We start from the raw sequence: 27,882 nt of genomic DNA, 5'->3' as shown, positions 1-27,882 counted from the left end.
CGTCCTGAGGACATGGATAGACATCCAATTTTGATGTCACTTTTGAGCAATCTGTCTGGTATTAACCCAGCTAGCACATTTGGTTCCTTGGAAGTTGTGGGGAAGTATGTTTTTGGTTTCCCATTGGTTCTGGGAACTAAGTGATACATTTGCTGACCGGCAAAATTGAACGTTTTTTAAAGTGAAAATTCTGCCTGTTCTGGGAACGTTCATTTTCTGGTTAGACATGTATAAAAAAATAGTTTTGACCTCTTTTGGAAATCAGTGTCTTGGTTTTCTAACAACCTATGTATGTGAATATTGTCATTTTGTTTCTCATTTTCCATTATGTTTGAGAGAAACTGAATTGTGCTTTTTAGAAGAAATCATTTTTATATTGACACGTTCTCACCAACCTGGAAGAAACATATAGTTCTCAGAACGTTACGTGCTAGCTGGAAAGGGCCTGTGCTATAGGCTATAGGCCTGCACTGGTCTAGGGTATTCTTATCATGTCATCATTCAGTAAGATTTGAGTTGAAGTGAATTCATTTTAAGTCATCTTCAAACTTTAGCATACTAAAACCACTAAAAGACAACATCTTTTATTTCGTATATTTTTTATATTCTTTCAAAAACAAAAAAAACTAAGAAGAGTATCAATACAAAAGGATCGCCATGCTAAAATCATAATATACATTACAGGGATATAGATAGAGAATTGAAATGTTGCAAAAACATACAAGTAAACTCAACTGAAAGATTTTGACAGGGGTTGATCAGATATCAAGTGGTTCAGGCACAGGTCCTTAGGGGAAAAATGTGATGGTTACAATACAACCTAGAAATGTGCACAGTCCTCTATGAAAGAAGGCCACTCAGGTTTTTGTGAAGGCAATACTCGCCGAAGTGGGAAATGTGTGACTTTGGTTCTAAAAAAAGTCCCTGGTTGGAGAATTCTGGGGTGTGAAACTAACAGGCATTATACTATTTGTAGCACTATAATAGCAAACATTATGGTCAGAGAAATACACAGATGTAGGATCTTAATTGATCACCCTATTGCAGGAGAACTTTCCTGCAATGCAGGACATTTTAAACTCGTAGTGTATTTGAGGTTTAAAAAGGGTTTTTAAAAGTTTGCTTCCACTTGATTTTCCCTTATGCAAAATGTATCAACCCCTACAAAAATGTCAATGTATTATAATCCACATAATACTTCACATTCCCTATTGCTGCAGGATTATTTTCCTGCTGTAGAAAACTGGCACAAATTAAGATCCCACATCTGTAATATCGTGAAAAACATACACAATCCAACACAATGGCATCATTCCCATTACTTGAGATCCCTTGGAAGAAATGATAAGTACATGAAAAGCAGCAAGAAGGGCAGTCTTTTGGAAAAGTTGACAACATACACGGACGGTGTGTCTCCTGAAATGGAAATGCATGGCTTTGGATGTTTGTGGAAAATGGGTTATACTATCACTCATATGACGTATTCATTTCTATTTACAGAAAATATTTACAGCATAATTCATCAGAATCGCTCTGTTATAAAATATATACTACAGTAAAAAGTCATAAGGGGTTTAAATTGTATTTACAAAGGCAGTGACTGGCATTGGTACAAAGCTCTTGGTCTGAAGTCGGTTCGATGGTTGAACTAATGGTGGGTGTAGCTGGTCTTCTTTGGCCTCATTGGTCTTTGCCATCTTGGGCTAGCCAATAGAGTCTCTCACAGAGTAGTGCTTAAAAAGTTGAAAATCGGCAGGCAGTTTGATTGGCCACACTTTGCAACGGGGTGGGCCGAACATCAAAAATGTCCGCCCCCTCTCTTCATAACTCCATGAGAGTGACCTGGAACTGACCGCACATGATTTCAGAGATCTCTATGAGGAATGCTGAGTGGTTGCTGTAGTGTTCAATGATGTTGTCATCCATGTTGACGAAAATCCTGAAAAATAAACAGACAAATAACAGATTAATGTCTTTGTAGGGGGGAACATGCTATGTAAATTACCAGTTTTCTGCTGTCTGGCTGATACATTTTGTAGTCACGAAACAAAAGAGTGAGAAGCCTACAATTCCCTCAACACTGCAGACAATTTATCAGGCCAGACTCCTTTTCCCATAGGGCAACCCGTCTTTACGGTAAGTAAAGCTCTGTTGATAATCAAGCGAACTGCCTGTTCACGCTACCCGGAGGGAAGGGACTGATAGAACACTATAAGCGGAATGAGACATAACCTGTTGGGTTCTCCATTCAAACCCCCAGGGCAAACTCAACTTCAGTCAAAGTTATTAAAGCCTTTCAGGCAGTGTGACAGAATAACCACAAAACATTCTAGGTGACAGTGATCTACTCCATCAAGTCAGCTTCAACAGATCACTGCCTCGGAACATGTTAGTTACACATCTTCATTGGTATGAATGCTTGTGTGAAGACACCTACAACAGGCCTACTTTACTACTAGTGGTAGATCTGAAGCTTAGGGAAATGTCACCTATTCAGTAAACATAAAGACCTTCGATGTACACTATGAAATTAGAATAGTACAGAATTTTCCCCAAAGACTATGGTGACGTCCAAATACGCATACATACACTTGCATTCTAAATAGAAGGCATTTTAGTTATGCGAAAAGAGTATGTTTTATAGTATGCGAAATGTCTAAAATCGAGTATGGTTTAAAGGTGCAATATGCACAAACAGTTCTGCCATTTTCTGGTTGCTAAAATTCAAATAGTTAATGTGACAAAACAAGCAAGTGTAGAGAATCGTTGTGCCATCTAAAGTGCTGTGAAATATTTTTTCAACGACCAAAAATATTGTATTTTTAGCTTTTTGAAGCTGGTGTACAAAACCAAATATAAAAGAAGGGGAACCATAGAAATAGTGCACATAGAACAGATCTACCACTTCTTAGACTTGCTTTCAATGAGAATGACAGATCATTATACCTCACATTTCTATGTGAATTTGATCAGGTTGCCCAAAAAGTTACATATTGCAGATTTAAATGCCAGGATGCTAAACTCTTTACTGCTTTTCATCTAGTAGAACTTGCTGCACACTATTAAGGAAGAGAATTGTCTTTCCAGACTTGCATGTGTTTGATAAAGACCTTTGAATATGAAATAAGCGGACGCGCTGTGACCAAATGAACGAATGGCGGGAATCAACGCAATTGCACACTAGATGACAGGTTCTCAGGATGGGTGAGCCTAGTATGTTGATATTTGTTGATAACTGCATTCGTTTTTACTAAACAGTACATTCTAAATAGTATGTAGTAGAATTAGTACGTAGTAGGACATTTTAGTAAGTATTTGGCAAGATCGATTTCGGACACAGCCTTTGGCGCAAGCATTGAAAACAAAATGGCCACCATTATTTAATTTCATGGTTGACATGCTGCCAATAGGGAGACCAGCTCTTTTTCAAAGGCTAGTCCTATTTAATGTCAACCAGCTGGCCTCCACATTGTTGCTCAATAAGGTGCCACCCTCTTTTCACTCTCTGAAGTAAATAGACCAGAACACTTCTTGGTGTAGCTATGGGATGGTTAGATCAGATTAGAGGAACATAAATACTGTTAAGTAAAAGAATAGGGTGACTCATCCAGCCTAGTTTTAAAATCTTTCCATCCTGTGTTTTTTGGAAGAGCTGCAATTATCACATTCCAGGAGACAGAGCAAGCTAGCTCACCTAGCCGGTCTGTCAACTTTAGTTGCCTTCCTTACTGAGGAAAGACCAAAATTCAAGCAAGATTCAACTTAGATTCAACCTATCAAGATATGTAACTTTCAAAATACAGAAATCATCCCGTATGATGCATTTTGCAGCATTATACAGGGATGATTTCAGTATTTTGAAAGTTATATGCTGCATGACCAAAAGTATGCTCGTCGAACATCTCATTCCAAAATTATAGGCATTAATATGGAGTTGGTCCCCCTTTGCTGCTATAACAGCCTCCATTCTTCTGGGAAGGCTGTCCACTAGATGTTGGAACATTGCTGCGGGGACTTGCTTCCATTCAACCACAAGAGCATCAGTGAGGTCAGATTGGTGGGCTATTAGGTCTGGCTCAGAGTCGGTGTTCCAATTCATCCCAAAGGTGTTCGATGGGGTTGAGGTCAGGGTTCTGTGCAGGCCAGTCAAGTTCTTCCACACCAGTCTCGACAAACCAGTTCTCACTTTGTGCACAGGGTCATTGTCATGCTGAAACAGGAAAGTGATTTCCTCAAACTGTTGCCAAAGTTGAAAGCACAAAATCATCTAGAATGTCATTGTATGCTGTAGCATTAAGATTTCCTTTCACTGGAACTAAGCCCAAACAATGAAAAACAGCCCCAGACCATTATTCCTTCTCCACCAAACTTTACAGTTGGCACTATGCAGTCGGGCAGGTAGCGTTCTCCTGGCATCCGCCAAACCCAGATTCGTCCTTCAGACTGCCAGATGGTGAAGCGTGATTTATCCCTCTAGAGAACGTGTTTCCACTGCTCCAGAGTCTAATGGTGGCAAGCTTTACACCAAGCCGACGCGTGGCATTACGCATGGTGATCTTAGGCTGCTCGGCTGTGGAAACCCATTTCATGAAGCTCCCGAAGAACAGTTCTTGTGCTGATGTCGCTTCCAGAGGCAGTTGGGAACTCGGTACTGAGGTGTTGCAACCGAGGACAGGCGATTTTTACGCGCTTCAGCACTCGGCAGTCCCGTACTGTGAGCTTGTGCGGCCTATAAATTTGCGGTTGAAACGTTGTTGCTCTTAGACGTTTCCACTTCCCAATAACAGCACTTACAGTTGACCGAGGAAGCTCTAGCAGGGCAGACATTTGAGTAACTGACTTGTTGGAAATGTGGCATCCTATGACAGTGCCACATTGAAAGTCACTGAGCTCTTCAGTAAGGCCATTTTACAGCCAATATTTGTCTATGGAGATTGCATGGCTGTGTCAGCAACAGGTGTGGCTGAAAAAGCCAAATCCACTAATTTGAAGGGGTGTCCACATACTTTTGTATATATAGTGCATCTTGAAAACATGATTGCTGACAAGTAAAACTTTTTGGAACTATGTCAACAATAGTCTAATTCTTTTTGGGTGGAGTTTTCCTTTAATCAAATCCGCAAAATTTCCCTTCAACTTACTGTATCTTGCTAATGTTACATGCTAATAGTATTGGTAATTATGTAGCATAGCTAATGCTAACACTTATTCCTCCTGATGTAACCCCCCCCCCCAAAAAAAAAGAAGACACAGATCAATGCAGGGCCTTGGTTTAAAAAGTAACTTACCCTCTTTTGCATTTCTTGTAGATGTTCCCAATGGTGTCCTGTTGCATGGCGTACTTTTCAGAAATCTGAGAAAGGAACAAACGAAAGATGAGTGTCACGGTCAACTCCCACGGTATCTTCTCCTGGTTGTTGGATGAGATGCTTGGAGGATGACAACAAGGTTGGGTAAGGAAGGAACAAGTATCATGAGTGTACTACCTACCGCTTGTCTTAGGCCTTTCAGGGTTGGGCTGCTGAGCATGAGAGCATCGAACACTTCCTCTGACTCGGTTCTCACGTACAGGAGCACTGCAAAAACAAGGTAACAGAATACTTCAGGTTGTGTGTGCCAGACAAGGACCACAGCAGGGCTTTGCTTTGCATATTGACCACTTATTCTTTGCCTCATACTATATGTACAGGTTTGGGTCTGGGCCAATTCCATTTCAGTACAGGAAGTACATTATTTTCAATTCTTTACCTCGCTGCTGCTCTTCGCATCTGGCCTGCTTGCTTGGTGGTGGGCTACCATTGCTTTGTTCCGGTTGATTAGGGTAAAGTCTCTTCAGTGAGCTCTTTTCAACCTCCTCCAGTGTTGTGGGGGGTGCCTACACGGAGAAATAGGAGATATGTAAAACGATTAGGTACAACTCCTCCGTAGAATATTATTGCTTCATTTCCCATCCCCAGTCATTGCATGGTTGTAACAGTCATGAGTATGAATGTTATTGTCACGAATCTGTCGATACGCACATGAATGGTGACGCAGATGCAGACAGATAAAAGGTTCCAGACAAGACGTTTGTCTGACGTTCAGAGATGTTTGTCTCACAACCGGTCAGCGAGTCACATCGTATATTATATAGAAAATAACATTTCCAGACTCTTTTACGAGTCATGTTGATGTCGCTCCCCTCTAAAGAAGCTGACCTTTTCTAAGAAAGTTATCGAAGACATTTTCTTTGAGCGATGGAATGATTTACGATACTCAACTATTGAACTCCCCCCCCCACCTCCTAAATGCAAGGTACCCCCTTCACCTTTAGCCTGAATTAGGTCACATCTCTACCTTGCTTTCCTCTCTTAAAGCTGTGAAGATGTATATAATCTACGCACTGTCTAATAAGTGTGTGTTAATTAACACTAGGGAAATAATGCTGGAAAGGGCTGGAAAGGGACTGGCATGCAGACCTTACTAGACATACTGAGCACATACACACTCTCCTTCCCCACTCTCTAAAGCCCAGACTGTGGGAACTAAAGGCCTGTCAGGACAGCAGCCCTTACCACCTCCACTGGCTTGTGTCAACAAAACTGAAAAGGGGGACTTGTGTGTGTGTGTGTGTGTGTGTGTGTGTGTGTCAGGTGTGTGTGTGTGTGTGTGTGTGTGTGCCAGGTGTGTGTGTGTGTCTTTGTCTAAGCCCCCGCAGGTTAATCCGTGTGTCAGTCACACTTGAGTCGAGTTTCGAGTCGAGGAAACTGAACGACCCACCAATTAGATCGGCTGATCTCGGCGTCTGTCTCTCCTCACTCTCCCATCCCAACCCCCTTTTCCCACAACATTTTTTTTCCCACACTATCCCTTTTTCCCCCCCTCTGTGCACCGTCAGCCTGGAGCTACAGTCCAGGGATAGCAGGGAACATGACTCAACTCACTCTTGTGGTGGTGAACTCCAAGATCCCTCAATCCCAGAAAATGAGAGAGAGAGAGAGAGAGAGAGAGAGAGAGAGAGAGAGAGAGAGAGAGAGAAAAGAGAAGAGAGGAAAATAAAGGGGGAGTGGATAAGGGATGGGGGGAGGGAACCTACCAGGCCGCAGCGCTGCATGTTGGAGAGGTGCATCTCTGGGATGAAGAGGACAGGGTTGGTGACGTGGTCCTCCAGGGTCTTGAAGAAGGTGCTGCCACTTCCCATTGAGCTGGACACTACTGACTTGTTGGCTGAGGAGGGAGAGGAGAACACTGGTTTAGAATTGACGTTACAGACTGGCCTATAAAGGACTGGTTTACCCGGTGCTCTTTAGTCTATGAGTAAGGTTTACCTGAGTGTCGGAAACTGGCTCTATGACATTGTAATGCACCACTAGTTATTCTCTTTAAGAAAGAGTCGGATGCTATTCATACAAATGGGGATAAATCCCCAAATTCTAAATTTGGTTAGAAACCCATGAGGTGTTAAATTACAATCACAGATTTAAAATACAGGATGTATTTCTTGCTTGGGTTGGTGTCTTGCTCCACTGCTGATCTAGTCAGAGTACATTTTCAATCACGCAATGGAGTTGAATTGGACTTGGGAAGGCCAAGCTTCATGATAAAAACAAACTGATGAAAGATACCCAAACTGTAATTAAATTCCTTATTTGCATGTTCTGACACACAACATGATGTATCGGTGGATTATTTTGTTGGTGGATGTCGTAGGCTGTCATTATATTAGTAATAAGAGCCTGAGGTAGACTTACTGTTGTTGCTTGAGTCAATGACTGTCTTGACCCTCCTCTTGCTCCTTTTCCTCTCTTCATCCCTCATCTTCCTCTCTGCACCCTGAGGAAAAAGACAGACGGTCAAAGCTCCACTCTGACACTTTTACTCCTCATTTAACAAATGAGTCAGCCGTACAACAGGTGCATTTCTTTAAAAACAAACAACAACAACAACAAAAAAATTATGTCATGGATGAGCATAGCTAGCACAGTGGAAAGAGATCTTCACTGACCTTATCGCAGAAGATTTTGACCTGGCAGGCTGCTCTGTGAATAAGGCGGTTGGTGCCGCTGCTGAAGTCATATGTGTCAATCTGGAGGTTGAGAGGAAGCCCCTTCACTCCCTTCTGAGAGGAGAAGTCTGTGCTCAGAGAGTTAATGCCAATGTACACCTGGAGGAGAGAGAAGAAGAGGGTTACACAGGATATCAGACAACAGTTGAATTGGAACTTTCTAGAACAGTTTTGCTGCCCTGTAGCACTTTCCTGTCGTCAAATGACCTAGTGGCCTCATGGGTGAAATGTTATTCATAACGAATGAACATTATTTTTTAAAAGCCGCAGAAAATACGGTGTATCGATGTCAAATGGTTTTGCTATATTTCAGTCTTCTCTGATGTGTGTAAAGTGTAATATTGGGAAGCAAACTCAACATTGAATACATTTCAACTCTATATCTGACATTAGCCCAAACAACTACCTCTTTCCCTACTGTATTTATTCTATTTTATTTATTTATTTTGCTCCTTTGCTTTATCTTGGCCAGGTTGCAGTTGTAAATGAGAACTTGTTCTCAACTTGCCTACCTGGTTAAATAAAGGTGAAATAAAAAAAATAAAAAATATAAAAAATAAAATTGGAACCTTAAAAATCATTAAGGCATTTTTTTTATTTAACCTTCATTTAACTAAGCAAGTCAGTTAAGAACAAATTCTTATTTACAGTGACGGCCTACCAAAAGGCAAAAAGCCATCTGCGGGGACGGGGGCTGGGATTAAAAATAAAATAAATAAAATATAGGACAAAACACACATCACGACAAGAGACAACATAGCATGGTAGCAACGACACATGACAACACAGCATGGTAGCAACACAACATAACAACAACATGGTAGCAACACAACATGGTAGCAGCACAAAACATGGTACAAACATTATTGGGCACGAAACAACAGCACAAAGGGCAAGAAGTTAGAGACAACAATATGTCACACAAAGCAGCCACAACTGTCAGTAAGAGTGTCCATGATTGAGTCTTTGAATGAAGAGATTAAGATAAAACTGTCCAGTTTGAGTGTTTGTTGCAGCTCGTTCCAGTCGCTAGCTGCAGCGAAGGAGCGACCCAGGGATGTGTGTGCTTTGGGGACCTTTACCAGAATGTGACTGGCAGAACGGGTGTTGTATGTGGAGGAGGAGGGCTGCAGTAGATATCTCAGATAGAGGGGAGTGAGGCCTAAAATGTAAATAAGCATCAACCGGTGGGCCTTGCGACGGGTATACAGAGATAACCAGTTTACAGAGGAGTATAGAGTGCAGCGATGTTTCCTATAAGGAACATTGGTGGCGTTGACACAATTCACATTTTTTTTTACAAAACAAACACTAGAAGTCTATGGACACATGGTGTAATGACACCTTTTTGGATTGTAAACCCCCTCCAATGTGGACAAATGTACAGAAGTACAGTATAGCAGAAAAGTCTAGAATGTTTCCACACTGGTTGGGTCTTGGCAAGGTTTTAGGATATGAGAGGCATTGATTTGAACATACTATTGTGAGGGGCCAGGAGTGGAAAGGGATGGTTGTGAAAACAAGTGCCTTCCGTGTTTATTAAAAGGAGTTTTTCTCTCTCATTCCTTCCAACCCGTCCTTTCCCTTCTCTTTCTCATTCTCATTCTCTCTCCCTCACCTGCAGTGAGTTTTATTGCCCCACCCTTATGCCCTGGGGGCGCTCTTCCCTTGCACCGGGGCAGCCGCATGCCAGGGATTCCTCCCCTCCCAACCCTCAGCGCTCCTTCATCGCCCCATTTCAGCTCAATGGGTAGCGTGGCTAGGTACATAATAGGGGTGCGCCAAGCGTTACGACATCATCTGTGTGAGTGTCAGTGTGCGTGTTTTCCACTGTTGCTCCAGTTTCCTCGCTGCTTTTACCTTAGCTTCCTCATTGGGGTTCCAGATGAAGGACAAAGCGTTGAAGGCCACCTCTTCCACGTGGCTGATGCCACTGAATACCTCTTTGTAGTCAGCTAGAAGATAAATAGAAAGATATTGATTTAGTTCAGAGAAATTTCTGGAACCATTGGAATTGTTATTGTCTTTCATTGAAGTGGTTATCTGCTCAGAATAGATACAGGCTTACAAAAAGCAACAACAAAAACAACAACTGATTAAAAAACAAAAATCTTCCAGTCAGTGGCATTTGTTGTTGTAGATGTTGACCTATGGCATTTATCCATGACAACGGGGAAAGCCTTGTAACTGTCTGTTTCTATGCTATACATGTGTTTGTGTGTAGACAGACGGTCAAAGATGCGGTGCCATACCGATGTCAATGACTCTCTGCTTAACGGTCGGCTGCCGTGCGTGCCAGTGATTCCAGCACCTCAGCTGAATCTCTGCGCTCTTGTCGTTCTCAAACACCGCCATGACCACCGTCTGGAGAAAGAGAGCCACAAACAAAAGAGAGAGAGAAAGAAGAGAAAATAGGGAAAGAGAGAAAGAGCGAGAGAGAGAGAGAGAGAGAGAGAGAGAGAGAGAGAGAGCGAGAGCCATCAGACAAGGTACATTTTGTGTAGGTTATACGTCTTTGTTGGTGCGTCGTCGACTTTGAGAAAGGCACAACTGGGCACGTTTCATTCAGACATCAGGCCCAGTTATCATAATTCTAAATCCTCAATTCTCTTCTGGTATTGTCACCAACTATTAGCAGGGCTTGTGTGTGCTCTCTTTTTACTTGACAAAAGAGAGGGTTGTCACCCAGGCCGTTGGCACCACACCTCTCCCCCTGTTCTCCTTCTGACTTAGTCACAAAGAACTCAGGGCCTGACTAACTGGCTGACATGCATTGGGTTTGGCCTCGCCAGACGAAATATGCAATGGCCTGAGTACTGTGCCTGGCGGAACTCCAAACCCGAAATCCCTCATCACAGAAAGAGAGAAAAAGGTTTCCCACTCCAATTCACCACGACTTGGTTCAGACAGTCAAGAATGTTGAACCTAGATATATATTTTTTTTTCTCAGGAGATTCCTAAGGAACATACTTTCACTGGGGTTGTGTCAGACAGAACATCCTATGGATAGAGGAAATGTTCCTGGGTGATGTCATCAAAGCTCGACTCACCTTGACTTTGTTGGGGATCAGACTGGCTGAGCTGTCCACCCCCTGAAGGGAGATGGGGTAGAACTGGCCCTTGTTGAGGTAAACCATGGGCAGCTCGGACGACTTGTGCTGGATGGCTTGAGGGGCTCCCAGAATGAACTGGAAAGTGTTCCTGGAGACAGAAAAGAACAGAGAAGAATGTTAGTGCACAGCATTATGCTTTGCTATTAGAATTTTACCCCCCCCATTGCTTTATAATTTACACACAGCTCAATTATATTCATTATCTTTAGCCTAATAAGTATTAGCGATACTGGGCGTACAATAGTTCAGTGTTCAAGCTGACGTGATGACTTTGAAGTCATCACACAGGTGTCATAATTTGATCTGATTCTCGGTGGGCAAATAGCTAGCTACCTGTATCTCTCTGGAGGGGATTTGCTGTAAGAGTCAGAGTAAACTGGGCTGTGCTGCTCGGCAAAGGGATCGCTGTAGGGTAGAGTCTGCTTCAGGGCGACACAAGACAAAATGTGAGAAGAGGGAATATGAAAAAGACAAAAAGAAAGAGAGAGATGGAGGGAGGGTAACTAGAAGTGAAGGGGAAGATGAGACATTGCCAGAGATGAAAATGTACAAAGGTCAACACCAGTTGTGATTTAGACAAAAAAACAAGATGGCTACTCTTCTTGGTGCTGTAAGCTTACCTCAGTGGTGACCTCAGGGAAGGCTGTCTCTGTGGGCCACTTCTGGGAGAGCAAGGAGTCGAAGATGTTGTTGATGACCTGCTTGTCGTAGGTGTCGGCACTGGGGGTGAGAGGGAGAGGGTTTTGGGGAACAGAGGGGGGACAAAGGGGTGACATCTTGCTGTTCAGCTCCAGCGCCTCCTGGGGGTGGTTGGAGGAAATGTTCTCGGACAGCAGCTTCATAATGTTGGCTGGCGTCTCCAGGGAAACCAGCTCGGGGGAGGAGCCAATCATAGTCCTGGATTGGGGGGGAGGGGGAGGAGTTTAAATACAGGACCAACCCAATTCGCCACCCCTTCGAATTAACACTCAATGAAATCAATGGGGTTGTTTGACAAATAGTACTCTCGCGCGAAACACTGATTGTCAAAGGTACTTCCTTCCTTCAAATAAACTCCAGCTCTTTTATACAGTAGCAGATACAGCAGCACACATGCACACAATTACAGACTGTAAAACTAGGCGTCAAAGTCAATAAAACATTCATAAAGCCAGTTTAGTTCTCAGAGCCCACTAAGCACACAATGCTACTGAAAGTGAACTAAACAGAGCTGGGCAGGAACTGTTTACGGCCTAATCCTGGAATGTTTTCTGACGGGTGTGTTTGACGGGACAACAGCGTGCCCCACCGATGGCCATTTTTCAACCCAGACAAAAGAGAGGGTGAGAGAGCGGCAGAGCTGGGGCTGCTTCTCCGCCTTTGTGAGTCAGAGTGTTGTTCGGGGGAGGGAGGAGAATGATGAGGAGGTGTACCACGGCCCATAATCCCTTGGGGCTCTGTTTGACATGGGGATTAGCCACCAGCTCACCCAACTCTAACCTCACCAAAGCCCTGCCCTGCCTCTACCGCTTGACTCCATGTCAATGGGCTTGACTTCATGACATGGGAACTCCTAATACCACCCGGCAACCACTTAAAATCCCTTTACCCCCTTATCTGTGCCATAAGCACACCCCTTTAGTGCCTCTCTCCCTAGATTGACAGGTGGCTCTCTCAATCAAGTCCATACTGTTGGTAGTGTTAATAATTGCTCAGAAGTCAATCTTACCTCTCTGATGGCTTGTACATACTACTGCCTCGGCTGCATGCAACCATCTTCTGCTCTTTGGGTGTCTGTGAAAGTGAAACAACAACCGTGAGTACTGATACAGCACAATATCTATACACAGGACTCAAAGTTGAACTTAAACAGGTGGTATAACACACAGACGCACAGTTACCTTGCACTGGTCATATGCGAGTAGGCTGTCTGTGTAGGCCCAGGAGTCCATGATGTAGTTATTGTAGCGCTGGTAGTTGAAGCTCTCGTTCTGAAGGACCAGTCCCAGAGTCCTGCAGCAAACAGGGCCAGGAGAAACATCACATGAATAAACTTACATTATAGTTTTATTACAGGTCAAAATGGTAGGCTTCCCATTCAGAATGTGGCATTACAGTGAAGGATTTAGTCATTAAATTCCTCTTCTTTTTTAAAATAATAAAATAATATATTAGAAAGGCAACAATGAGCATGTTTTGGCTATAGAAGTGCCTCTTTACCGGTGTATTAGAAATGCAAGGGCTTTATGGTGTGATCATCTGCATGCTAATAACAACCTTAAGCACTGCACATACCTGCCTCTGGAGGTTTTCGATTGCAAAACCACAGATCTTAATCATATTTGGCTGCAAGTGTCAGAGAAGTTCAACATGCCAGGGGCCAAGAGCTCATGTACACACAAACATGCCTTGTATGACCTCAAAATGATCAAGTTACCTCAGAACTGTATGGTGTTTGTTTTTTTAGGAAAGAAAGAAACAACTTTTTTGATTTGAGCCTTTCCCTTCCGAGGAACATATAACGATTTCTAAAGTAAACATTTCAGGACCAGAATGCTCACCTGGGAGTCCCAGAGTTTCAATATTGCCAAAAGGCCAGAAACAAAACAAGGGATTTGGGGGAAGGATGAGTTACTCCTCAGACCAGGATAAACAGAGAGAAAAGCAGGATTTGTTTTGGGAATTCCCTGGCTACTGGGAATGGGAATAAGCCTTCTCCTGTAAGTGGCCCTGAAATGGCCAGCATGCAAACAGTGCAGATTTACCTATGGGCTACCACATCATGTGCTAACAACAGAGGAAGACTCCAGGCATTGACAGCCGACTATGTTTGATTAGGAGAGAGGGAGAATGGCAAAAAAAATACCTACGCTGTTACGATTCCAACCCAAACTCTTAATGACTGTCACAACAAGGTATATTAGCATCAAATAAGACTGTGTGATCACCTATACGTCGTATAGAATTCCATACAACTGTTTTACTAAAATGCTTCACCTCAAAAAACTTCTACCCACCACTGTTCTAAAATACACCCGTCTCTCCCTGTACGCTCACTCACCTCAGTACACTATGACACCACAAGATCTCATTAGCTACTCTCCTTTCCCTAAATAATGCCCAAGACAGATGTTACAATAGAGAATCCCGGTCTAGAGTTTCCCTACTACACTGTTGTGTAATTCAACTCATTACACATTGTCATTAACCAGCCCCTCCAACACATTCGGGGGATACCCGTTTCTCTCTCCCCCCCATTGTGTGTTGTACCCCCCTGGGTTCGTGTCAACACGGCTTATGGACAGGCCAGTTTAAATCATGAGCCGGCTTAAATTCACAACATCGCGGGGAGAGAGAGAATGTCAAATATAAAATGGAGAAACCTGACACACACTTTTCTAAAAACACACCTTTCACATGGGGGTCTCATTACACAATGTAAAGAGAGAAAGAGAAGGGGGGCCCCGAGTGCCTGATTTCTCACCCTCTCTCTGGAAGTCTAAGTGGCTCAAACCACTGTACAACAGAAGATGAATGAACAAGTCAACGCTTGCATAATTTTCTATTCTGGCCCTCGGCAGAAAAGTTTAGATGAAAATTATAAGAGGAGGGGAGAATGTTGCAGAATCAACAGCAGTTTCAGCCAAAGGCCTTACATCTGTCATTCTAACCAACCAATACACTTGACTATACGACTGGTTGCATTTCACCTTGGAAGTTAAACCACAAGACACAAGTCAGATTGGGGCCAGATTAAAAACTAACTCCACTACATCCCCCCCTCCCTTGTTGACTATCTGAAATGAAAATGTGGATGGTTTTTAAAATTAAACGACGACAAAAAAAAGAGGTCATGCTCATGGGCCCCAACTCCCTCATCAGGAAACGGGGTCAACATGAGAATCGATGGCTGCACCATCCACTCCAACTCCACAGTCAGGAACCTCAGTGTTTTATTCAACCCCACATCCGGGAACATCATCAACATCAGACTTCTTCCAACTCAATAACATCTCACGACTCAGATCCTCTCTCACTGACCCCATTGTTGAAACCTTCATTCAGGCTTTTGTTTTTTTTTATCACACTTGGATTCCTGCCACGCCATTCTCTACAGGCTCCCCGCCGAAACACGGGACAGACTTCAACATATCAAAATTCCGCTGCACGGGTCCTCACATGAAACCAAACCTTGGGACCACATCGCCCTCAACAAATTGCTCATGCTCACCTACAAAGCACTTAATGGACTGGCGCCCACATACCTTACCTGACCTCCTGCACCCCTACACTACCACCTCTTCACTGCGCTCCTCTGACACTGGCCTCGTCACCATCCCTCGCGCCAGTCTCCGCTCCATGGAAGACTGGGCTTTTAGCAGTGCAACTCTGGAAGTCCCTCCCTCTCCATGTCAGAACCTCGCAATCCTCCATACATAAATTCAAGTCCACACTAAAAGACACAGCTCTTCACACCTGCTAACCCGAATTCTCTGTCGTCTTGGCTTTAAATCCTCTATCTAGTTCACTTTCTGTCATCATGTTTTGTGTTCTCCATGGTTAGTCTGTCATCATGTTTCGTGTTCTCCCTGGTTAGTCTGTCCTCATGTTTAGTGTTCTCCCTAGTTAGTCTGTCCTCATGTTTAGTGTTCTCCCTGGTTAGTCTGTCATCATGTTTAGTGTTCTCCCTGGTTAGTCTGTCATCATGTTTAGTGTTCTCCATGGTTAGTCTGTCATCATGTTTCGTGTTCTCCCTGGTTAGTCTGTCCTCATGTTTAGTGTTCTCCCTAGTTAGTCTGTCCTCATGTTTAGTGTTCTCCCTGGTTAGTCTGTCATCATGTTTAGTATTCTCCATGGTTAGTCTGTCATCATGTTTAGTATTCTCCATTGTTAGTCTGTCATCATGTTTAGTGTTCTCCCTGGTTAGTCTGTCATCATGTTTAGTGTTCTCCATGGTTAGTCTGTCATCATGTTTAGTGTTATCCCTGGTTAGTCTGTCATCATATTTAGTGTTCTCCCTGGTTAGTCTGTCATCATATTTAGTGTTCTCCCTGGTTAGTCTGTCATCCTGTTTAGTGTTCTCCCTGGTTAGTCTGTCATCATGTTTAGTGTTCTCCCTGGTTAGTCTGTCATCATGTTTAGTGTTCTTTTATATACTTACTTATTTTAACGTGTGATTTTAACTATTTTTATCCTGCTGGTTTTCTTGTGTATATAAAGTGACTTTGGGTTTTGTTAAAAGCGTTTAAATAAAATGAATTATTACAAGTCCAAACACATTTCCCTTAAATAACACATTCTAGCATGAAACACCAACTCCATGAAACATAGCATGTCACAGAAAAAAAATTCAACTTACTCAATCTCTTTGGTCATGACTCCTTTCCAAGACAGTAGATCTCAGGCTTCTTTAGGTAAAGTCTCCTCTAGTGTGTATGTGTTTGTGTGTTCTTGTGAAAGGCTGTCAGCCAGTCTTAGCAGAGAGAAGCAGACTTGTCCCGCTGAGTGAGCTTGTTTGATTCCTGTCCACATTGGCTCCCAACATTTATTTCATGCCGACAGGTAGCTTTCCTCACTCACTCCTGATTGGCCGAGGGCTCTGGAGACAGGTGCCTGATAGGACAGGTGTAGATGGTTTAACTGTTTCAGTGCTGGTGAGAAACCAGGTGTGAGTGGTGGGTACTTAGCAGGACAATGCTGGGCAGCGTTTCACGCATCTCATTGAGATTTAAAGAAAATACTGAGATTGGCTTCTCCAAGGTGTGAAATGCTTCTTATTTAGAGTGATAAACCAAAGAGTTTTTGCAGGAACTAGGCTTTAAAATGGTAACGTTAATTCAGTATCATTACTTTCTCTCTCTGAGTCTACGGTGTTGTGAAATTTCAACTGGTGGTTTTGGTGCCCTTGTGTTTGTAATTATCATTGGCAAAACTATTTGATGGGAGTAGTTGGGGGTAGTGGTTCAATACTTATTATTTGGGGAGGATTTGTAATTTGCATATTGAATTATCCACAAGAGGCACATGATAAACATTAGAATATGTTCCCTATAAAGAAACTCCTTTTCATGTGCTTAGTGGATTTCTGCAATAGTTTACAAAAAACATTTGCTGATTTACGTTTTTTAGAATTAGGTTAGGATTTTTTCTGGTTTGAATTTTACATTGAGAGTTCAAAACTCTCAAAAGCATTACATCTTTACATATTTCACATATAACAGGAAATATCACAAACATAGAGTACCAGTCAAAAGTTTCTACAGTGTAGAATAATAGTGACGACATAAAAACTATGAAATAACACATATGGAATCATGTAGTAACCCAAAAAATTGTGGCTACATTGAAGAATCTAAAATCAAAAATGTATTTTGATTTGTTGAACACTTGTTTGATTAATACATGTTTCCATGTGTGTTATTTAATAGTTTTGATGTCTTCTCTACTATTCTACAATGTAGAAAACAGTAAAAAAAATAAAGAAAAACCCCTTGAATGTGTACGTGTCCAAACTTTTGACTGGTACTGTATATTATTGTATTTTGAATGTAGTTTATTTCTTTAGGCTTATTACCATGTGATTACAGAGGAAACTAAATGACAGATGAATAGGAAAGGGGGATCAGCCCATCCAGCACAGACCACAATATACAAATTACATGATACCTTACTTTCTTCACAATTATTTCACAATGAATTATGAATTGAGTTACCAACAGAAATCTGTGTTCCTATAAGGATCTTCTTAGATTGTTACAATGATAAGGCTCCTCCAGGCAAACGTGCACTGGCCTCATCCACCCACACATTTTCCGTTCCTTTCTGAAGAACCAAAAACAACAACACATGGGCATCTCAGATTAGAGACTTAGGATCAGTTGTGCCTTTTAGATCATAATAAATATGATTAATGGATGGATGTGTCACGGTCTTCCTCCTCTTCATCTGAAGAGGAGAGGCGAGAAGGATCAGAGGACCAAAATGCGGCGTGGTATGTGTTCATAGTGAATTTTAATAAAGAGAACACTGAACACTGCAACACTACACAAAAACAATAAACCAATGACGACCGTGAAGCTACAAATGAGACCTGTGCTGACACAAGCCACTAACATAGACAATCACCCACAAACAAACAGTGCAACCCAGGCTACCTAAGTATGATTCTCAATCAGAGACAACTAATGACACCTGCCTCTGATTGAGAATCATACTAGGCCGAAACATAGAAATCCCCAAATCATAGAATATCAAACATAGACTGCCCACCCAACTCACGCCCTGACCATACTAAATAAATACAAAACAAAGGAAATAAAGGTCAGAACGTGACAGGATGGATGGAATTAAAATGGAATTGATCCGGACTCTGGCATAAACATGCCTTTCTGACCATCTGTGCACTGAAGATAAATTCATATGTAATGCATGCATCAGTAAGGATGTATACTGTATGTATGTGTGTGTGTGTGTGTGTGTGTGTGTGTGTGTGTGTGTGTGTGTGTGTGTGTGTGTGTGTGTGTGTGTGTGTGTGTACGTACGTGTGTCTGTGTGTGTTTTCTGTTCCTGGGACCTCAGGGCATCTGGCGTGGAGACACATACGGGTGTGTGCTCTGAGACTTGCGCCTCCCCCCCACCCCCCACACACACAAACCCTCTCACACACAGAGACACACACCCTCACACACACCGAGGCCTGAGGGCAACTTGGATGTAAATCAGAGAAAAAGAGAAAGAGAGAAAATGCACTGAGTGACACACCTCTGGGTTAAATACGGAAGACACATTTCGGTTGAATGCATTCAGATCTGCAACTGACTAGGTATCTACTTTCCCTATATTAATGTAATCCTCAGGAAGTGTTATTAGTTGAACTCAGTGAGGTCACACTTTTTAATCACTCTCATTGTTTGTATTAGATTAGATTTCAGCCAAGTTTGGTTTTGATCACTTGAGCTACAGCCCAATGAGTTACAAACAATATCATGATTATATCATGGTCATAGCAACAGGCAAATAAAATACAGTAACCGACTGTGTAATGACGTCGAAGCACTGACTACGAAGTACGATTTTAGAAGTGACTTATGTGAGGTTTCTGTACTAATTGAAATTCTCGCTGTATTAGTGGAGGCTCCTCAGAGGAGGAACGAGAGGACCATCTACCTCTGTGAATTTCAGCAAAATAAAAAATTATGATTTTTTTTAAAAGTTATCCTTTTAAGATAAAACTATACTAAATACATTCACATTTCACCAAATGCCTGATTAAAACACTGTTTTGCAATGAAGGTCTACAGTAGTCTCAACAACCCACTCTAAGCTAGCAACATGGTGTAGCCGGAGGACAGCTATTCCCTGTCCTCCTCTGGCTACATTGACTTCAATACAAAACCTAGGAGGCTCGTAAGCCTTACCACCTTCCATAGACCTACATGGTAATTATGACCACTTTTGGAGGACGTCCTCCAACCAATCAAAGATTTTGCGATATGAACTGACATGTTGTCCATCCAATCATGGGATTGGATGAACGAACCTAGTGTGGGGTATTGGGGTTGTACCACGGAGCATTATGGGGGTTCTATGTGTTGAGAAGTTTTGTGAGTTGGTGACATATTGGATAGAGATTGAGAATGAAGAGTGATAGTTTAGCATTTTTAGGATATTATTCCATTCAAATTAGTTTTTTCAAACTACAGGAGATGTAGGAGGTAGATTATATGTTGTTTTCTTGATTTCAGAACTTGTATTTTTTGTGCCATTTATTTCAAGTTGCCTTGCTAACTTTAGTAGCAATTGCTAATGTTAGCTAGCTACCAGAGTGCAGTTTTCTCAGCCAGAATGGCTATCTAATGCTAAGAACAATGTAGTGGATTTTCTTGTTGAAGAACCCCATTCATTGCCCACGTCAGATTCAAGCTTCTTGGAAAAAGCTGCATCGATCATGTAATGGACGAATGTCTGCATATTCAAACTGCGCAACACAACAGGAAGGTAAGAAGAAACGGTCACAAGCAGCTTATCGGCAAGAGTTGGCTTTTACTAAGGGGCACGACGAGAGGGAAAGTTCAGCTAACAAGGGCAACTAACAAGGAACTTGCAGATGTAATTGCGTTTTACCATGCTTTACATGCTGAGCATATGGACATTTCTACTGTCTTCTTTTGGGACGGCGAAATCAATTCAGAATGATTTCATTACATCATCCATTAAAAGTGCGATTAAAGCGAGAGGTTGACGCTGGCTGAAAACAAGACAATTGTTCAGTCTGATCAATTATAGGCTACTAATAAGAGCAGATGCATACAGCCTATGCACCCTGTCCATCTGGTCAGAGTAAACAAATTGGTAACCCTATGTATTTATAGTCCATTTATTTGTCAGGAGAAAATGTGAATGTGATACATTTAGGTTTACATTTAAACTTGGGCTGCCTAGGCAGTACTTTGAGATATCAGCTGATGTACGAAGGGCTATATAAATCAATTTGATTTGATTGTACCTGCTCATCCACTGGCACCTTTTCAATCCAAAATGATTACCTGGAATTAATCAACATAATAGTGATAATAGTGAATTTGTGTTATTGCATAGGCCAGCAAGATGCAAACATGCATAAAGCAAGCTCAGCCCTGTGAGTTAAATTGTCTATCCGTTGTTGTCTCTCTGTCTGAAGTGAAACCCCCCCTCTTAGTCTAGTCTAAATATAATTTATATGAACAAGTATAAGGTTGCTGCAGTTTGACAAGGTTTTCATCCTCCCCAGGGCCAGTAGTTTTTCCCAGGAGTTTTTTTAAACCATGTGACCTGATTTAGAAAAACTGGTCCTATCATCGCACACATAAAACCTTTTAACAACAAATTAATCAATGTAATACCCTATAGGGTCCAGAGTTTTCCTGGTTAGGTTACCAGATAAAGAAAATGGGGGGGGGGGGGGGGGGGGGGGGGGGATTGCCCTACCACTCTGGGACCAATGGTGCCACCAGTCTGCTCACAGTTGTCAGTTATTGTCAGGTATGTGGATGATCATGGCTTTATTCAGGAACGATTCTCGGGCTACTTTGATCTGTCAAGTGGGTGAGCTGTGCAGTCTGTGTTTGACGTTGTGAAATCTGAGATGTCTGAGTTTAACCTCATGGAGAAACTTGTTGCCCAAACCTATTAGGGTACTGATTTGATTTGCTTTAATGGAATGTATCTGCTATTTGTATTGAAAGCTAAGTCTCCTCCTGTTTCCTGATTAAGAGGTGATGACCACTCCACTCCACTACCATTGTCAACTCTCTCCTGACATGAACTGAAGCCATGTACTGAACAGTGTCTCCTGACCCCTCCTGTCTCAGCCTCCAGTATTTATGCTGCAGTAGTTTGTGCCGGGGGGCTAGGGTCAGTTTGTTATATCTGGAGTACTTCTCCTGTCCTATTTGGTGTCCTGTTTGAATTTAAGTGTGCTCTCTCTAATTCTCTCTTTCTCTCTTTCTTTCTCTCTCTCGGAGGACCTGAGCCCTAGGACCATGCCTCAGGACTACCTGACATGATGACTCCTTGCTGTCCCCAGTCCACCTGGCCGTGCTGCTGCTCCAGTTTCAACTGTTCTGCCTTATTATTATTGGACCATGCTGGTCATTTATGAACATTTGAACATCTTGGCCATGTTCTGTTATAATCTCCACCCGACACAGCCAGAAGAGGACTGGCCACCCCACATAGCCTGGTTCCTCTCTAGGTTTCTTCCTAGGTTTTGGCCTTTCTAGGGAGTTTTTCCTAGCCACCGTGCTTCTACACCTGCATTGCTTGCTGTTTGGGGTTTTAGGCTGGGTTTCTGTACAGCACTTTGAGATATCAGCTGATGTACGAAGGGCTATATAAATACATTTGATTTGATGTCTCATGTACCTGCTCATCCACTGGCACATTGAATGTGAGTAGACCTGTCAATTTTCTCTCATTACTGTATGTAGTCAATCACATTCACAAACACAATCACATTATTACACATAAATGATTTTACTCCTTGCTTGGACTAACTCATTCTTAGCTCTTTTGTCTAACTGTGTAGTGTGTTGTATTATTGTTTTTTGTCTTCCCGGTCAAATCCTGTCCTGCCCTCAGTGGAAGTTGAGCTCTTCCTCAACACCATCCATCCATGATGAGCCTGTCCTGCACTGAAGCCAATGAACACCTCAAACCCGGTCCTGCATTGAAGTCAAGCCTGTGAACACCTCAACTCATGCCTCATACCCTCATTCAATCACTGCTGTGATCCCTTCCCAACACTGTGTAAGAAGCCCTCTCATTCCCATTCCCCATAATATTGTACTACTAATGTCTTTATTCAATTATTTAGGTTCAGATAATTAGTCTTTGGCGATTTTTGAAACACGCTTTGTCGTCTAGGTGGTCCGCACCTATACCGTATATCTCCCATCCTCCTCAATTTTCCAAGTCACCAGTCTCCAACTGCACTGTAGGATCATTAAATGCGTCTTCTATTTGTTTGCAGACACTGATTTGAATTAGATACTGTAGCATCTTTAAATGTATGGCGCGACAGGGCTCTCTATATAGCAGAATATTTGCTAGTGGCATACTGTGTAAATATGCCTTAACATAGATTGTTCATGGAGAATTCTCCACAGATCTGTGTGCAATTATTCAGCCAACTAGTGATCTGGTTTCCGTTCAATCACTTTGCCTACTTCTGAATTGATGTTTCTACAGGGCCTGTTATTGAGCTAGACATTATTGTACGGTGTGTCTATCTTAGGAGGAGTGGAGATGAAGTATAAAATATGAAATCAGGTATGCAAGCTGGAACGAGTCAAAGAGAAAAACCACTTGCCCATCACCCTTTAGCCTCAACACTTTCCCACTGTTGTCTCAATCCTAAATCTTTTTTTGAAACTTCTGATGAGAAGAGATGGCGAGTTTGACATGTTTTTTTCTTCCGATGGTTAGATTGATTTGAGAAGCAAATAAACGTCAATTAAACCTACCTGTTTAGTGTTAAAGCAGTATAGGTAAGATCATCTAGAGAGAGAGGAGAGAAGTAGGAAGCTTTTCCAGGAAATAGAAACAAAGCCACATAGGAGTGTGCATCTGCAACAACCTCAGAGAGAGAAAGAGAGAGGAAGGAGAGAGTCAAGTGGGCGAAGTAGAACAAAAGAGCAAGAGAGAGGGAATGGGACGATAGAGAATGGGAGAGACAAAGGAAGAGACAAAGGGAGATAGTACCAAAAAGAATGAGGGGTTGAAAGAGAGGGCCTTTTGCACAATACAGCCACTGACAGCTATTCGTTCACCTTTCATCACCTCTCCCTGGGCGTGAACGGCCTCTCCTTTCAGGTGTGGGACTCTCTCGCTCCGCTCTCGCTCTGCCCCTCTCTCTCTCTATTTATGGAAGTGATATCAACATATTCGTTATTAGGTTACAGAGAGCTGGTAGTCCTATCCACCAAACTACCAGGTGTGAAACAGGGACTCAGTGGGTATGCTAATTTTGGAGCCGACCTAACTCACTCTATTAAATTAATCAAAACAGGAACCTTTTACATTTGGCTAGACATTCAAAAGAAAATGGACATGGACATGTTCTAGTCTGTGGCGACCTAAATGCCAGAACCAGATAAAGAACCTGACACCCTCAGCACACAGGGGGGAAAACACCTGCCTGGAGGTGACAGCATTCCCTCCCCCATATGCCCCTCTAGGCACAACTACGACAACATAACCAACAAAAACTCCTGCAGCTCTGTCGCACGCTGGGTATGTACATAGTCAATGGTATGGTAGGTACACCTATAGCTCATCTCTTGGTAGTAGAACTGTAGACTACTTTATCACTGACACCAGCCCAGAGTCTCTCAGAGCGTTCACAGTCAGCCCACTGACACCCCTATCAAATCACAGCAAAATCACAGTCTACTTTAACAGAGCATTACTCAATCATGAGGCATCAGAGCCAAAGGAACTGAAAAATACTAAGAAATGCTATAGATGGAAGGAATGTAGTGTGGAAACCTACCAAAAAACAATTAGTCAACAACAAATTCAATCCCTTTTAGACAACTTCCTGGACAAAATATTTCACTGTAATAGTGAAGGTGTAGACTTGGCAGTAGAAAATCTAAACAGTATATTTGACCTCTTAGCTTCCCTATCAAATTCTAAAAATGTCAAACAGAAAACCTAAAAAAAATTACAATGACAAATGGTTTGATGAAGAATGTAAAAATCTAAGAAAGAAATTGAGAAACCTATCCAATCAAAAACATTGAAACATAGAGAAGTCTACTCCTTCACTATTGTGAATCACTAAAACAACACAGAAATACGCTACGGAAAAAGAAGGAACAGCACGTCAGAAATTAGAAACAAAATACAAACCCTCCAACCCAAAAAGGCCTGTGGTGTTGATGGTATCCTCATAAAATCATAAAATATACATATATATATATATATATATATATATCCAATTGGCTATACTTAAACTCTTTAACATCATCCTTAGCTCTGGCATCTTCCCCAATATTTGGAAGCAAGGACTGATCACCCCAATCAACAAAAGTGGTATAACACTCCCGAGTGGCGCAGTGGTCTAAGGCACTGCATCATAGTGCTAGCTGTGAGGTCCTGGTTGGAGTCCAGGCTCTGTTGCAGCTGGCCATGACCGGGAGACCCATGGGGTGGCGTACAATTGGCCCAGCGTCGTCCGGATTAGGGAAAGATTTGGCCGGCAGGGATGTCCTTGTCCCATCGCGCACTAGCGACTCCTGTGGCGGGCCAGGCGCATGCACGGTGACACGGTCGCCAGGTGTACGGTGTTTCCTCCGACACATTGGTGTGGCTGGCTTCCGGGTTAAGCGAGCATTATGTTAAGGAGCAGTGCGGCTTGGTTGAGATGTGGTTAGGAGGACGCACGGCTCTCGGTCTTCGCATCTCCCGAGTCTGTACGGAAGTTGCAGCGATGAGACAAGACTGTAACTACCAATTGGATATCACGAAATTGGGGAGAAAAAGGGCAAAAAAACATTTAATAAAACATCTGCAGGTGCGCGTAATGATGGATGCCAGGTGTGCGTGGTTAGTGGTTAGCCAATGGTTAGTACTCCGGCAACATCGAACGCCGGAGGGGAGGAGCAGGAGTAGACGTGACAAGTGGAGACAAATTTGACCCCAATAACTACCGTGGGATATGTGTCAACAGCAACCCTGGGAAAATCCTCTGCATTATCATTAACAGCAGACTCGTACATTTCCTCAGTAAAAACAATGTACTGAGCAAATGTCTAATTGTGTTTTTTCCAAATTACCGTACGACAGATCACGTATTCACCCTGCACACCCTAGTTGACAAACAAACAAACCAAAACAAAGCTAAAGTCTTCTCATGCTTTGTTGATTTCAAAAAAGACTTTGACTCAATTTGGCATGAGGGTCTGCCATACAAATTGATGGAAAGTGGTGTTGGGGGAAAAACATACAACATTATAAAATCCATGTACACAAACAACAAGTGTGCGGTTAAAATTGGCAAAAAACACACAGGGTCGTGGGGTGAGACAGGGATTTGGATTAAGCCCCATCCTCTTCACCATATATATCAACAAATTTGGGAGGGCACTAGAACAGTCCGCAGCACCCGGCCTCACTCTACTAGAATCTGTTGTAAAATGTCTACTGTTTGCTGATGATCTGGTGCTTCTGTCACCAACCAAAGAGGGCCTACAGCAGCGCATAGATCTTCTACACAGATTCAGCCAGACCTGGGCCCTGACAGTAAATCTCAGTAAGACAAAAATAATGGTGTTCCAAAAAGGTCCAGTCGCCAGGACCACAAATACAAATTCCATCTAGACACCGTTGCCCTAGAGCACACAAAAAACTATCCATAACTCGGCCTAAACATCAGCGCCACAGGTAACTTCCACAAAGCTGTGAACGAGCTGAGAGACAAGGCAAGAAGGGCCTTCTATGCAATCAAAAGGAACATAAACTTCGACATACATCTGACAATAAAATACTTGAATCAGTTATAGAACCCATTGCCTTTAGGGTTTGTGAGGTCTGGGGTCCGCTCACCAACCAAGAATTCACAAAATGGGACAAACACCAAATTGATACTCTGCATGCAGAATTCTGCAAAAATATCCTCAGTGTACAACATAAAACACCAAATAATGCATGCAGAGCAGAATTAGGCCGTTACCCACTAATTATCAAAATCCAGAAAAGAGACGTTAAATTCTGCAATCACCTAAAAGGAAGCGATTCCCAACCCTTCGATAACCAAGCCATCACCTACAGAGAGATGAACCTGGAGAAGAGTCCCCTAAGCAAGCTAGTCCTGGGGCTCTGTTCACAAACAGACCCACAGAGCCCCAGGACAGCAACACAATTAGACCCAACCAAATCACGAGAAACAAAAAGATAATTACTTGACACATTGGAAAGAAACTGAGCAATCTAGAATGCTATTTGGCCTTAAACAGAGAGTACACAGTGGCAGAATACCTACCACTGTGACTGACCCAAACTTAAGGAAAACTTTGACTATGTACAGACTCAGTGAGCATAGCCTTGCTATAGAGAAAGGCCACCGTAGTCAGACCTGGCTCTCAAGAGAAGACAGGCTATGTGCACACTGCCCACAAAATGAGGTGGAAACTGAGCTTGACTTCCTAACCTCCTGCCAAATGTATGACCATATTAGAGACTCATATTTCCCTCAGATTACACAGATCCACAAAGAATTTGAAAACAAACCCCATTTTGACAAACGTCCATATCTACAGGGTGAAATATCAGTGTGCCATCACAGCAGCAAGATTTGTGACCTGTTGCCACGAGGGCAACCAGTGAAGAACAAACACCATTGTAAATACAGCCCATATTTATGTTTATTTATTTCCCATTTTGTACTTTAACTATTTGCACATCGCTACAACACTGTATAAAGACATAATATGACATTTGAAATGTCTTTATTCTTTTGGAACTTCTGTGAGTTTAATGTGTACTGTTAATTTGTTATTGTTTATTTCACTTTTGTTTATTATTTATTTGACTTGCTTTGGCAATGTTAACATATGTTTCCCATGCCAATACAGCCCTTGAATTGAATAGAGAGTGTTCCCTTTCTCTTGTTACAGGTTGAGGTGTTGAACAGGCCTCTGGCGGACCTACAGATATTTGTTCAACAATTCAACCTGTTACACACTCTGTTCGATGAAGATTAGAGTTGAGAAGAATCTTAGGAGACTTGAGTGCTCTGAGATAAAGCGGTAGGAACATTTGAAAGTGCTCCACAGTGACTGTCCATCCTCCCAACCCTGGTAAAAATGAATGAGTGGTGGTGTTATTCTCTGAGAGTGTGGAGGTGTTAACGGCCCCAATCAAGACACAGATCAAGTCTGCAGCTCAGCTCCACTACAGGGTGTGAATAGAAAAGGTGTGCTCCCCTTTCACGCCTTGAAACTGCACTACCAACTGTTCGGCGCCATCTGTCTATCCGTCTGTCCGACCTGCCTGCTTTACTTGCCTGTCTGTGTGTCTGTCTGGCGTATGTGTGCGCACACATGCGTATTTATGTGTGTGTGTGTGTGTGAGTGCAGTCATGCATGAGTACAAGCAAACAGACATGTCAGGGGGTGTCGCTACGCCCCACTTCCGCTGAGAAGGGGCTCTCTCATCGCCTTTCCCTCCCGCTCTATCTTCCCCTCTCTCAGTAACTCTTCCTTT

The 27,882-nt window shown here is 42.6% G+C and overlaps 1 protein-coding gene across 2 annotated transcripts; it reads right to left on the bottom strand.

Moving 5' to 3' along the window:
* Positions 1-795: 795 nt before the first annotated feature.
* LOC139383520 (grainyhead-like protein 3 homolog) lies at positions 796-16,642 on the bottom strand. 2 transcript variants are annotated; one of them, XM_071128085.1, is made up of 15 exons: positions 16,496-16,642; positions 13,038-13,149; positions 12,866-12,930; positions 11,778-12,054; positions 11,491-11,579; positions 11,095-11,245; positions 10,297-10,408; positions 9,905-9,999; positions 7,985-8,143; positions 7,731-7,812; positions 7,076-7,206; positions 5,749-5,875; positions 5,491-5,576; positions 5,289-5,353; positions 796-1,939 (listed from the first exon to the last, which is right to left on the bottom strand). In XM_071128085.1, exons 1-15 carry the CDS (start codon positions 16,510-16,512, stop codon positions 1,822-1,824), a joined length of 1,686 nt encoding a protein of 561 aa, XP_070984186.1. In that variant the 5' UTR covers positions 16,513-16,642; the 3' UTR covers positions 796-1,821. The 2 variants fall into 2 exon arrangements, with proteins under 2 accessions (XP_070984186.1, XP_070984187.1); XM_071128086.1 differs by having other exon boundaries at positions 11,491-11,576.
* Between the last annotated feature and the right edge of the window lie 11,240 nt (positions 16,643-27,882).

Source organism: Oncorhynchus clarkii, chromosome 25 (genome assembly GCF_045791955.1).
Source record: "Oncorhynchus clarkii lewisi isolate Uvic-CL-2024 chromosome 25, UVic_Ocla_1.0, whole genome shotgun sequence".
NCBI classification, from domain to species: Eukaryota; Metazoa; Chordata; class Actinopteri; order Salmoniformes; family Salmonidae; genus Oncorhynchus; species Oncorhynchus clarkii.
Note: the sequence above shows the minus strand (reverse complement) of the source record. Positions and strands in the feature narration are given on the sequence as shown.

What these genes read in the sequence shown, in the direction of transcription:
- LOC139383520 (XM_071128085.1), bottom strand. An exon ending in ACCCCAATGAGGAAGCTAAG is followed by an intron (nt 8,144 to 9,904) that starts GTAAAAGCAGCG and finishes TCTCTCCTCCAG; the next exon opens with GTGTACATTGGCATTAACTC. An exon ending in ACATGCAGCGCTGCGGCCTG is followed by an intron (nt 5,876 to 7,075) that starts GTAGGTTCCCTC and finishes TTCTCCGTGTAG; the next exon opens with GCACCCCCCACAACACTGGA.